This window comes from Clavelina lepadiformis, chromosome 6, assembly GCF_947623445.1.
Source record: "Clavelina lepadiformis chromosome 6, kaClaLepa1.1, whole genome shotgun sequence".
NCBI lineage: Eukaryota > Metazoa > Chordata > Ascidiacea > Aplousobranchia > Clavelinidae > Clavelina > Clavelina lepadiformis.
Window position 1 is genome coordinate 13,406,230 of NC_135245.1, and position 12,943 is coordinate 13,419,172.

At 34.6% G+C, this 12,943-nt stretch overlaps 3 protein-coding genes across 4 annotated transcripts; all 3 read right to left on the reverse strand.

Annotated features, from left to right (window-relative positions):
* Positions 1 to 525: 525 nt before the first annotated feature.
* On the reverse strand, positions 526 to 4,162 carry LOC143463527 (cytochrome b5 reductase 4-like). Of its 2 annotated transcripts, none has more exons than XM_076962034.1 (2): positions 3,975 to 4,162; positions 526 to 2,408 (listed from the first exon to the last, which is right to left on the reverse strand). In XM_076962034.1, exons 1-2 carry the CDS (start codon positions 4,160 to 4,162, stop codon positions 812 to 814), a joined length of 1,785 nt encoding a protein of 594 aa, XP_076818149.1. In that variant the 3' UTR covers positions 526 to 811. The 2 variants fall into 2 exon arrangements, with proteins under 2 accessions (XP_076818149.1, XP_076818150.1); XM_076962035.1 differs by lacking the exon at positions 3,975 to 4,162 and adding an exon at positions 2,811 to 3,965.
* On the reverse strand, positions 4,084 to 5,044 carry LOC143463529 (frataxin, mitochondrial-like). The gene has a single exon (XM_076962037.1). The coding sequence runs from the start codon at positions 5,032 to 5,034 to the stop codon at positions 4,525 to 4,527; it is 510 nt and encodes a 169-aa protein (XP_076818152.1). The 5' UTR covers positions 5,035 to 5,044; the 3' UTR covers positions 4,084 to 4,524.
* A 12-nt stretch (positions 5,045 to 5,056) lies between these two features.
* Positions 5,057 to 7,233, reverse strand: LOC143463528 (putative tubulin polyglutamylase TTLL9). The gene has a single exon (XM_076962036.1). It carries the CDS (start codon positions 7,210 to 7,212, stop codon positions 5,902 to 5,904), a length of 1,311 nt encoding a protein of 436 aa, XP_076818151.1. The 5' UTR covers positions 7,213 to 7,233; the 3' UTR covers positions 5,057 to 5,901.
* Positions 7,234 to 12,943: the final 5,710 nt, after the last annotated feature.

A 12,943-nucleotide genomic window follows, 5' to 3' on the forward strand; every position in this document is an offset into this window, starting at 1 on the left:
TTTAACAGAGGCGCAAAATAAACACGAGAATTTTTGGCCTAAAAACCCAATTTTAGCTACTTTCATGCAAATTGTTAGCCTAATTCTGCACGCGACCTGGGACATTGAAGCAATCTATTGGTAAAAAACAAGAGTTCTACGAGATCGTCTGAAATGCGACTTTTTCGGCGAAGTGACGTTATTAACGAAGCGGTTATAGACAAACACTATTGCAGGGGTGTCCAACCCGTGGCCCGCGCGGTATTTTTCGAAAAGACTTATAAGTTTATTATCAACTGAATTGCCTACGTAATTTATGGCGAACTTACATTCCGAAAAATTGACATTTATTATTTGTTTGCTACTTTCTGACAGCCATATGGAAAACTCGCTTCCCATTGCTACATCGTCCATCTCACCGATTTTGCCAAATTTTCAAGAAAAACAGTGGTAAACTTCACATTGAAAAGCCGACATGTACTAAAAACTTTGTTGACTTGTTTTTATAACTGTAAAAGAGGATAATACGTATTTCTAAGATTATAATTTTGGTGCGTGGGTTTTAATTAGAAATCAGCAGTAAACACTCAAGTGGCCCGGGCAATCACATGAAAGTCAACTGTGGTAAATTTATGAATACACAATACTTCAATTGCCGGCATTCTGTTAGTATATGATGCTTAGACACATTTTAACCTGTTTACAGCTTAATATATTAGTACCTCATATACCAACAATTCATGATCGTACTTCTAATATGGCAAATAAAATGATATTTTGGATTCGCTCTGCATATATTACATAACTAGTTTTTACAATTTGAAACCAAATGTTAGGTAAAAGTAAATATGGAATTTGAATTTACACCGAGTTCAGACAAATACCTCAAGGCCTGCTCTGTAAAAGGCATAGGCCCACAAACCAAAACTAACACATTATCTTGACAAGCATTTAACATGTCTTGTAAGTGAGCAAGTGCAATCCGCCCTTTTTCTCCATTCCATTCTTTGCCTGGCTGAGATAAAACATGTCGAATTGAAAATCGACCAGAAAACTGCATGCACAAAGTGCTTAGTTTATCCATCCATAAAATGTCTTCTACCGTTTTGTTGTAAAATGCAAGCTGTACTGTTTTCTTGCTCTTGTGTAAACAATAGTGGAGTATTCGTATCATTGGAGTGAAACCAGTGCCACCACAAAGCATTAATACATTTTGATATAACGACAACATACTTATCGAGAAAGTGCCCTCATAGGTGCTAATTGATAAAGTGTCACCTTCTCTTAAATTTTTAACATTTGATGTAAATGCTCCATCATTGTATGCCTTTATCATCATAAACAAATTGCGCCCATCAAGTAACAATTCAGAATTTACATTACATAGGTCCGGAACAACAATTGTGTAAGGTCTTGATATGCAAATTTCACCAATATCTGCTTGTAGATAAACATGATAACCAACAGGAACACACATGTAACAGGAATCTGGAAGTTTAAAATGATACAAGCAAGTATCATGGGTTATAGCAGTTTTAGATATTAAATGGCTTAAATAGTATCGGTGATTGTGCAAACTCCGTGGTATACTTTGGCAATGACTTTGCATGGCAGAACCTAATATGCTCCATTTTTTGTCAGCAGCAAACTTTTCCAATGTTACCATAATGCTGTTATTAAGACTATTATGAGTTACTGAAATTTCTTTTTTGACTTGTTCCTTTAATTCTAACCCAATCATCAATACTTCATTTTCCAAATATATTTCTCCTTGAAACAGACGACCAGCATCATGAATGTTACAAACGAGATCATACTTGCTAAGTGAAGTACCATTCATAGACCATGTTACATGTACATCTGTGTTGCTTTGATTCCAAGTCATTATTACTTTATCGGATACTTCCGTATTTGAATCTGAAACGTTCACAAGTAACTGTGTGCTGCTAGTGGCTAGATCTGAAGCCAAATTCAATGAAAGCGTATTTGAATGTGGTGGTAAACTTAGCTGTTTTTTAGAAGAAAATGAAGTATTTTCTACAAGTCTCCCAACAAGACAGGCTTGCAGCATAGATTCAAAGTTTACCCATCGATGAACCTTATTAAAAATGTTTGTTGCATCCTTACCAGCTCCTTTCATGAGTTCAGCTTGCCCTCCTGGGTGGTAATTGCAATATCTTGTTACGTTATAAACATAACCTTTTAAAGCAATCCAAGAATCTTCGGGCTTGTTATGCTTGTTTAACTCTTCCAAAGTGACTTCAAGTAGCCTAGGCCCTGTACCACGCAAATCAACACCGGACTTGGTTAACCTAATCCAATCCATAAGAGAGTGGCCTGGTTGTAAAGAAACCTTGCTTCTTTTGGTTGCAGCCTGCGCAGAATGTCGTTGGGGACTATTGGCTGCTGGAAATAGCGAGGACATTTTGCTGAAAAACCGGAAATATAACATAGTTCAATATGTTGCCATCAGTACAACAGGAGAATTTATAATATTCTTTATTTACAAAGCATATCTGAACATATCTGTTGTCCCATCTTCAGAGTAATGCATAGGCGACCAAGAAATCACTATATATGCATTACAAAAGATGAAAAGAAGAGTTTTTAGGACAATAGTCGCACTACGGAAAGCTGATTACGTCAATGTAAAATAATGGGGTTGCAACTTATGTACAAACTTTTTTCAGTCTTCTTTAGTAGCCTATAAATAGTAATTATTGAGTCACATTTGCGTTACTCCAAAGATGAACAAAATTTGTTAAATATATATCAGTTTTAGTTGTAAATTAAGACCGTTACAAATATTCCTAATTTCATAGCCGACAAACCTTTGAAATTGTGATTTCGATGAATATGGTGGACTTAAATGTCAGGCTTTACATTAGCATTACATAAGCGAGGCAAAATTAAGTCGGAAATGTGATCTTTTGTATCAAACCTCTAATCAGGAGTTTGAGAAGGTATAGCTTAAGGCAGTGTTTCTCAAACTAGGCCTCTTCAAATTGTTCTGCCAAACAAATCGTTTCTGTGGTCCACTACAACAATTATAAAATGTTGCAAACTAGGAATATACTGAGGTATTAGCACTGGGGCATGCAACTATTTATCTATCTATTTAACCATTTATCTATAAGTTTGTTGGGGGTCAAACTGCTACTTCAAACCACCTCCTAAATATGTACTTGGTTCTTGGTCTTCCGCAAAGCAAAATAGCAAGATTAGGTGCTCTGTAGTTAAAAACGATTTTGAGAAACATTGGCTTAAAGCATAATAAATCCAATATATGCAGAATATCAGGGAGCCTCATGAAGGATTTTTTTTGAGTAATTTCACCACATAATAAAACAATGAAATTTAAACATTTTTGAAGGCTTGACGGATTCTATAGGATCTGTTAAAATATTAACAACGACATATCAGGCGTCAGTAAACGTTTTTCATATAGGGCCAGATAAGCATGAGAACTGACGATCGCTGGCAAAATTCCCGCTTTGCTCAATAAGCTACTATACAACAAGCTAATTAGTGGTACAGTGAGGTTGGCTGGACAAACTAATATCGCAGGACACCAGCCCGTGGGGGTAGTTTGGTGAGCCCTGCTATATTATATTAAAAATGTAATGTTATGGTATAATGATGTTTGTCCTCGGACTAAGGAAGGTTTTTTCATGACTTAAACCCGGTGATGGTTCCTCATCGCTCAGGCCCCAGTTACTGATCTAGCCTTTGTGCAAGTTCCGATTAATTATCAAAAAATTTTTCATTTGGGTATTTGGATTTTTTATAATATTCCTGAATTTGGAACTGTCTACAAGGTCCACTGGACAGGAGCAAGTGTCGTTAATGCCTTGCCCAAGGGCATTACAGCAGTATGGCACCACTGGATAACAGGAAATCTTAATTGCATTTATTGTGAGCCAGCACTTAAACTGCCTGATATTCTTCATTTTCTATACATTGATGGTATCACAATATATATGGTGAGCAGTTACCTGATCAAGTGATGTTGCTTTTTGTATAAGCTGATTACTTTAGCTGCAGGACAATTCAAAGGCAGTATTCGATGGTCATAAAACAATGAAACTTCTGTTGCAATAGTGATCTGAATATGACAAATCCAGATAAGAAATTTGTTTGTTTTGAAATATGTTATAGAACAAATGCATGCTGCAGATACCATCCAATGCACTCAATTGTAAATTAGTTTATATTGCTTCCTTGTCGATCTTACCAAATCATTTCAAGTAAATAAGTACGAAAATCATTAAAAGCATTGATAAAACAGTATATACCAATCATCAACTCTGTGTAGCATACACCATCATAACGCAGAAAAAAACAAAAAATGCATTAGAAACAACCAAATGAGCAATAAGTGAAAGTTAAGTTTCAACAACATGAACTCAAGGCATGAGTGAATTGAAACAAAACATTCATGTTTGTCAAGACAAAGAACCAGACACGAGTTCAGCACTACGTACAACATTTTTCAATGATTGTAAAAAAGAAAGCCATTTGCAAATTAAATTCATTTGCGCTGCGCTATCTTGAAAAGTTCCAATGGTATGGAAGATCTGATAAATCAATGGTCATATTTAGATGCTTGCTGAATTCTTCTTCTAATAGCTCATGTAAAGACTTCCCATCACGTGCATATACCCATTTATTATTAACAAAATCATAACGTTTGGGGCCACTGATTGGTGATGACAGCCATATCTGTTTATTTGGGGCTTGTTTATTGATAACATATGTACCAGTACGTTTGGAAACAAATATTGTTAGCACACCACCTTCTAAATTAACATCAAAATCTTCTGGAACACATTCTGATTCAGAAATATTTTCGAAGTACTCCGACAAAGAATCTAATGTGAGGTTGCTTAAGTGTTCAAAATCTCTTGCTTCAATACTGCCAAAATTGCAGTTTTGTAAGTATTGTGTTCCAGTTAGCTTCAAAAGATACATTTTATGGCTATGAGTGAAAAACTTCCTTCTAAAAGGAGCACAAGAAAATTTTCCAAATATTTGGGTACATGTTCTTACATTCATTGTAAACCCAGTATTAAGATAATCTGAAAATAAATATTATGCTGTCTTACTCAGTCGTTACCAACAATCTACAACATGCATACACTAATATAAAATCAGTAAAAACTAATAAATCTTAAAATCATCATGTATTCACATGCAACAATACCCTTCAAGTGAATTAAGACACTTCCATAGAGTTTGCATACAAAAAACCACAACTAGACAAAGGGACAAACACAGTGCATCAACTAAAATATTTATTACAAATAAGTAACACTAAACATGCATAATAATTCGATGATAATAAATTGTTTATCCTTGGAATCATTGACATATGCATCGCATTTTTCTACCATAAACTTACACCACGAGTTATCAAAACAAGATAGTTGTACCATCAAAAGATAATTTTTGTTGATAAACCTGTCCACCAAAATACATCGTAATGTGCGAACATTCATATAAGTCAATGTTTGTATCTTACTGCAAAAATACTCTGCTTGAAACATGCAATTATACAAATTGAACCTAACAGTTTTAAGCAAAAAGACAAATTATCCGGTTGATATGCCTATCTGTCTTAATCATCCACAAACTTCAAACGGTCCAAGAAAGAGTTGTACTTATAACTTGTGAAATAACAAACAGCAAAAGTGTGAGTAGTGTCTCTCACAGTGATTACACATGTGCAAATTGCATACCTGCACAAATATATACCTATCCCAACAAACAAAATTATATATACTAGCTACTTAGTAACGTATATAACATATATATATACATTAAAATACACATATATATAATATCTCTCACAGTGAATAAAGACCTAAAAATTATTATCTACCAACATGAAATGTATAATATACACACAAACAAGTGGTTAGTTTAAGAATTTCCAAGAGCAAATTTTTTAGATTGAATTGCTCTAAACATTTGTACTAATTGCCTTCTTCTATCATTATGGCAGCCCAGAAATGTATTTGTTGTATAGGAAGGGCCACCAAGAGAATCAATACATGCATCTTCTGCATAAATAGGGCCATCATTCCACATAAGATCAAAATTACCAACACGTTTTTCTTTTCCAGTAAGACGACCCTCCATATCGACAATGTACAAAGCATCCTCCAGAAGACCAAATTTTAAATCATAGTCTTCCTGATTGCTTGCAGTAAGTGAAGGAGAAGCATTCACTTCCAGAAGCCAAAGTTTCAAATTCGAATCCAACAATATATCATAACCATAAAGCTCGAAACAATGTTTGTCATTAATAATAGTTTTTTGTACACTTTGCAGACTTTTAATAAATATTTCATTCATCTGCTGAAAGATTTTTTCAACGACTTCACAACCATGTTTAGCAGTTAGATAATGTCTTAATTGCTGTAATGACCACTTACATCCTTTCTCAGGGTCATAATCAGGAGCAGTTTTTTGAATAGCTACATTTGTAAGATGAACATAGCTATCATCTATACTGTCCAAGGAAAACCTTGTGTTAGAAAATCTTGCAAAGCCATCTCTATACAACCAAGCTTTGAGAGGGATGTAAGATGTGACCAGAACATAAATTCTGAGATCAAACTTTTTGCCACCTATAAGGTATGGATTTCCAAGGTAGCGTTGGACAATATAAGTTTCAACATCCTTAGTTTCTTCTTTTTTATCATCTCCATTTACTTTATAGCCCTCCTTTTTCCATTCAGTTATATCTTTCAAACGACGAAACAAAAAAATTCCTTTACCTTGTGATTTAGCAATAGGTTTCATGATCCAGACTATTCCTGGATTTTTCTTGAACTCTTCAACAAAAATATGATATTCACTGGGAAGTTCATAGGTCATTGGAAAAAAATCACACTTTGAAGATTCAGACTTTGACTCTCGCTCTAATTGCTTTTTCAGTCGTTTCAAATTTTTGACCATAAGATTTTTTCTGGTAAGTTCAAAATGATTGCGAAAATGACAAATTCGCACATGTTCTTCCATGTATATATGATCAAAGTTTTCTCTTAACCAACCAACATCACACCAATAAAAATCCCAATCCTCTCCATCTTTTGCTTCAACCCAACCAGGCTTCTGCTTGAGCATATCTGATATGACATTGTTCAAAGCACAACGATATCTAACAATGCGATGGTCTCCAGCAACCTTTTTTTGAAAACCCCTTCCAACTCGTATAGCTTTAGACATATTAATATAAAACTAACAATCTGCAACTGAATTCATTGTATTTGTGAGTATAAATAATACAAACTCATTGTATAATTAATTCATTGTAGGAGTTAAACACAATGAAATTATATACTGATATTATCAATATTGTTACTAGACTAAACCTCAATCAAGAATTGATACAACTATGTGATAGCTATTTATGTTTTCACGACTGGCCATTAAAGTGCTTTGAGTAGATTGTTCACCTATGTAGTATTTTTTAAACTAAATTTAACTCTTAGAAACAGAAAAAATGTTAAATAGAGTGATTAATAATAATGAAATTTAGAACAAAGAGTGCATTGGTGAGAGAATTAAATATTTACATGCTAGGGATAGGCAGTCTAAAATACCAAACCCAAGAACTGAATTCATATTATTTTGATGGTTACTACTGTCTCTAGTAGTTGGTTTACTTTAACCTTTTTGTAGACAACTATTTAACAGTTTCAATAATGGTGGTGGTGCTACATTGCACAAATGTATCATTTCTTCCAAATTAAAAAAGAACGTGACAATGACTATTGCATGAGGAAAAAAATGCAGGTGTCTGTATAATGAATTTTCATTCCAGTAACGAATGGTATTTGTTGAAAAGGGAAATCAAGAAAGATAATTATAAATACCGTTTGACAGTTTATCTCAAACACACTAGCTCAGACAAACATGAAAGTCAGATTTTATTTACAATCTCTTCTAATGAATCCATTGTTATATCAAGTTTGCAGAACATGGCACTATTCACTTCAAGTTATCATGATTTACGATTCAAATTGTAAGGAACCCCTTGTTCATAAGACAAACAAACTATAAGGCCATCTTGATACCAAATCAGGCAGGACCGCTCTACAATTTTAAGCAGTTTTAAGTTCCATACTCAATGTTATTAGTTATATACATAAAAAGTAAAAATACTTCTGGTTCAGTGTGATGTGACATTGTTTTGTGCTGGTTTTCTTGACGTTTGCTGGCTGCGAGCCTAGGGAAAGTTGGCATTTGTGTTGGTTCAAAGTGAAGGCATTTTGAATGTTATGTTTACTGTAAGGAAAAAGTTTTATGCAATAGATCTAACAGTTCAATACGCAAGACTTTGCTCGAGATAATTCTGTTACTCAATTATTAGTAAATATAACAGTCTCGGGCTGTTACGCTGACCATTCCACTGATTCCAAAGTCACATAAATGTATCCGTTGCGTCAAGCCAACTTCCAGGATCTCTGCGTCATAAGTTACCAAGCGGTTGTAATTTAGGCTTAGTTATGTTATTTCTCAGTTCAGAAAAACTGCGTTGGAACGGTATTCGGGAGTCTGACAGCAGTGTTACAATCAACCATTACCTAAACCCCAATGCACTTTCCAAGGCTTTTCAGCAATAAAGTTATGCTGCATCATGCCATAATCCCAAAAGTAAGCTTGACACAAAAGATGCATATCTGTCTAGCCGTAACCTGTAAAACCACTTGAACCAAGTATTACTACTAGAACCTGTATATTTTAGTAGTACACAGTTCGTAATTTCATACCACCAACTTTCACATCACCGGGTTTTTGCTGCTTAGGTAGCCTAGATATGACTCAACTGCCAGCAAACTCGTGTCAGGCACTTCCACTCAGCTGTGTACAATTGATGTATGGAATAGCATAAGAATGTCACAGAAGACAGTACAAAGATTGCACAATATTTCTTGTCTTTACAGCAGTTAATAGTAACGGCCTAGTTCCAACAGCCAAAACTCAGGCTTATTCAAGGAAAAGTGTCCCAGTTTTACATTTAAGTTCGCTTATTATATGTACCTTTACTCGAGGCCAGAAATATTGCATTCATAGGTACTTGATCCAAAATCATCAACAATGAATTTACGTTTTTCGACACCTATTTATGGCAATAACTCTTTAACCACTAAATACTAATAAAAATCCTTTCTCCAATATACTAACTGAAAACTACTCTTTGATTTAAGGTTAATTTGGTTTTGGACATGCCCCTCAATTTAGGCTGTCACTATTTTACCGGAAAAATTCGTACGTTCAGAACTATTTTTTATGGTTTTTTGTTAACCTACCTCAAACGCTGGTAACTTAACCCTAACCAAACTCCTCCTTCTAAACTAAATATGACTTCAGTTAAACCCTATAGTCAGCTTAAATCAACTTTTTGCATACCCATTGTCCTAAATCAAGGCAAAACCAATACCACATAGATATCTTATATATAATAACATATACAATAATATTATAAATAAGATATCTATGCAATACGACGTTTTGTTTGTGACGCGGCGTCTAAACTTTCTGGAATATAACAAAATTACTTCTAACGAAGCTGGAAACGAAAAAAACAACAAATGCTAAATTAACCACTTATTAAACAAGATTCCGCATCGACAAAACAAAATATTTTTCCACACGTTGTTCATCTATCACTCAAAAATAAGCAGAAATTAAAAAATTAACTTAAAAATTAACGGTCGCTTGCATTGATAAAGGCCAAACTACGCATGAAATATAGCGGCTCGAAAAATCGCTTTCCGCAAAAAAATATCCATATAAGTTTTCATTGCACTTGTTTATCAATCACTCTGGATTAAAAAGCTATTAAATTTGCTGGCATTGTTTTTCATTTCATATTCAAATTAATTGCCGTTTTAACTTTGGTCCTCACCATTCGTAAGCAGTCATTTGTATTGATAAAAGCCAAATTATGCGTCAAATATAACGGCTCGAAACATCACTTTCCGCAAAAGTTATTCAAACACTTTTTCAATAAACGTATTTATCAATCATTCTATATTAAAAAAGTGTTAAACTTGCTGGCATTAGGCTACTTTTCATTTCATATTCAAGCCATTTAGGCCTACCAGTTAAATGTAAAATACCAAGTTAACTACTTTGAAATTGCTCAAATTGTACATTTGATATCGATGTTGTTTTTAAATCTATCTTTAAGGACGTTTTGCATGAAGCCACTCATCCGGTTAACGGCAGTTTTCTCATCCAGTTTTTACAGATAATTAATTGTTGGTTAATCTGCTGTCAAAAAATTCAGGCAAAATATCTAGACTAGACGTCTGGAAGAGATATTCTTTGAATTTGTCCATTGTTAATGTTGAAAGCTATTGTATAACATCGGAACGGAAACGAATTAGTTACAGACTAAAAGTGTTATCGGAGGTTAGAAAAAGAGCGAGCCCAGCTAACTGTTGCAAATATGTAATTTTTCTTTATTTCTTCCGATGTAGTTATGCTCATAGTTTGCAATATGCCATCTTATATTAGTCCAAATAAGCTTTCATATAAGGATGCCAAAAAGTTGCTTATTATTCTGAAACGATCTTGTAAACGAAAAGATGTTCATGTCATCCTTACAAGATGGATGTAACGGGAGTCTTTTCGAGTAAAAGTGTCTTCTGTTTTCTCTTTGGCCGAATCTGCTTTCAATTCTGAACAAAATGTCCGGACAGCTTGTACTTTTGAAGGGGAATTTAAAGGTTTTTCGAGAGATATGGTTAGTGATGATGCTGAAGACAAAATATTGGATGAGTCAGTACACAGCAGGGTCAATCTGCCACATATATATTCGAAGATTTTTTTTAAATTGTGTCAGATGAATTTTTCGAAAGACAAAGGCAGAAAATCTCAAAAGAACAGGTCGTTTAGTGATGAATCTTGGAAGGAAGAAGTTGTTGACAATCTGAAAAAAGTATAAATCGGTTTGCTCATTTGCATTCAAACGACATTCTGTTAAATTAGCTGAATCTAAGAAAACTAACAGCCCTGCTGTTCGTGCTTCTGGGTATTGTACGTTTTTCAAGTGCAATGTCCAATTTAAAGTGTGTGATAACTTGGAAGCCAAATTAATTTTCAAGGTTTGTTTCGTCTTTTCTTTTGGTGATTTTTGAGCAACATTTTTTTGCAAATGTAGCTGTAGCCTATAGTTTTCTTATTTACAACAATTTTTAATTGCTTGTTGAGTTTACAATTTATCTTTACAACCTTTACTTAATATTATCAGTAATCAGTAACAAGCTTGCACTTTTATCAGCGAGCAAAGTTAGCCAACTGAATTACCGAAACCATCAGATGAGTTGCTTAAGCTTACCATGGTGATTACAACTCAATAGAAAACTTATAAGCAGTAGTTTTACTTATATTCTTGGTTATTCGTAATATTGAGAAAGTGTACAGCACCTATAATAAAAACCTTTTCTTGTAAAGTATTTGTGTTATAATATTGAAACCTTTCTGCCGACAAAAGGTTAGAATATTCTAACCGCGCGCAAGAATAGAGTCAGATAATTCAACAGGTAAATTAAGTAAAGATACCCTCAGAAGTCAAAACGGTTCATCATTTTGGTGACAAATCCCGACATGTTTCAAACCTTGTGGCCGTTCCTGCCAGCTCTATTCGACTAATCAAGTTGTTTTTTTAACTAACTTAGTAAGTTGATTTTCACTTTCTTACACAACTAACCGCAACCATGGGTTGTAATGCATGCTCCTCAACTTATATTTTATTACTTTAGAATAGATTATCAATTTTTTTTCATCGTGTTGTATTTCTAAATAAAAATTTTTGTCGTTATTTTCTATTTTTGCGGTGTGCCGGCTAACATTCTTATCAGTTTTGATGAAAACCTTTGCCGACACAAGGAAACATAACTTCTGTGCTAGGCACAACTAAGTCGCGATATCACATTAGCACACGCTCAACCTTGCGTTTTGACGAGTTAATACATAATAGTACCATGTCCCCTTCATATAGAATATAGAATGTTTGCAAGTTTCTTCCTGTATTGTCAACGGTTAATTAGTACCGTAACGTTTCGTTTCCTTTAATTAACGGCAATTAATTAAAATTTAATTCACAAAGGAGGACGTCACTATGTTTTCTTTACATTACCAATCTTAAATAAGCTTATAAAATGATAGTTTTTATCATTTGCCAAGTGAACGTGCCACACTTAAAAACAAACCATTTACCACTGGATAAAATAGTAAGTTAATTAAATGCAACATCTAAAATTCTACATAAAAACATGGATGTTCTTAAATGATGCACAAAATTGAACATGCTTGATGCACATAACTTCCCAATGCTGCACGAGGTTGATATACAAAGTCGCACACGCACAAGATACAGGGTCCCTGTGAGCAACAGAAGTGATAACCCTATCACCTGCCTCGTGACATGTTCCTAGCGTTATCCGTGACATTTCCCACGAATATCTAGTGTAACTAGTGACATGTCTCAGAAACACCTGCGTCGTCTTCGGCATGTGCTTACGTCATCGGTGGCATATGCTCATGCTAACATTCCTGATAGTTTTGTTGGCATAAGCGTAAAGCATTGTTGATTGGAAGGTTACTAATTTTAGCTGCGCGGTGGGTGCTTTCTTTAGTGTTGGAATTACCCTAGCAGTCGGCAAGTTTAAAAGTTCGGAGCCATATACAGAATATTGTCCAAAACTAGCACAAGCGAAGGTAAAGTCATACCTGAACCTGCTAAAGTCATTTTACAACTTTTGGCCAAAACCCTCTTGAAGGAGGCGTCAAACACCTAAAACTAAAATCTCTGATTTTGTTGGACGTCCTACATAGGGCTTTAAAAACCTGTTTAGACTAATCAGAAGGCAGCATGGTTGGTGTTGTTTTCTAGCCTGAGAATTACCCTAGCAGTTGGCGTGCTTCAATGTCCCAGGTCGCGTGC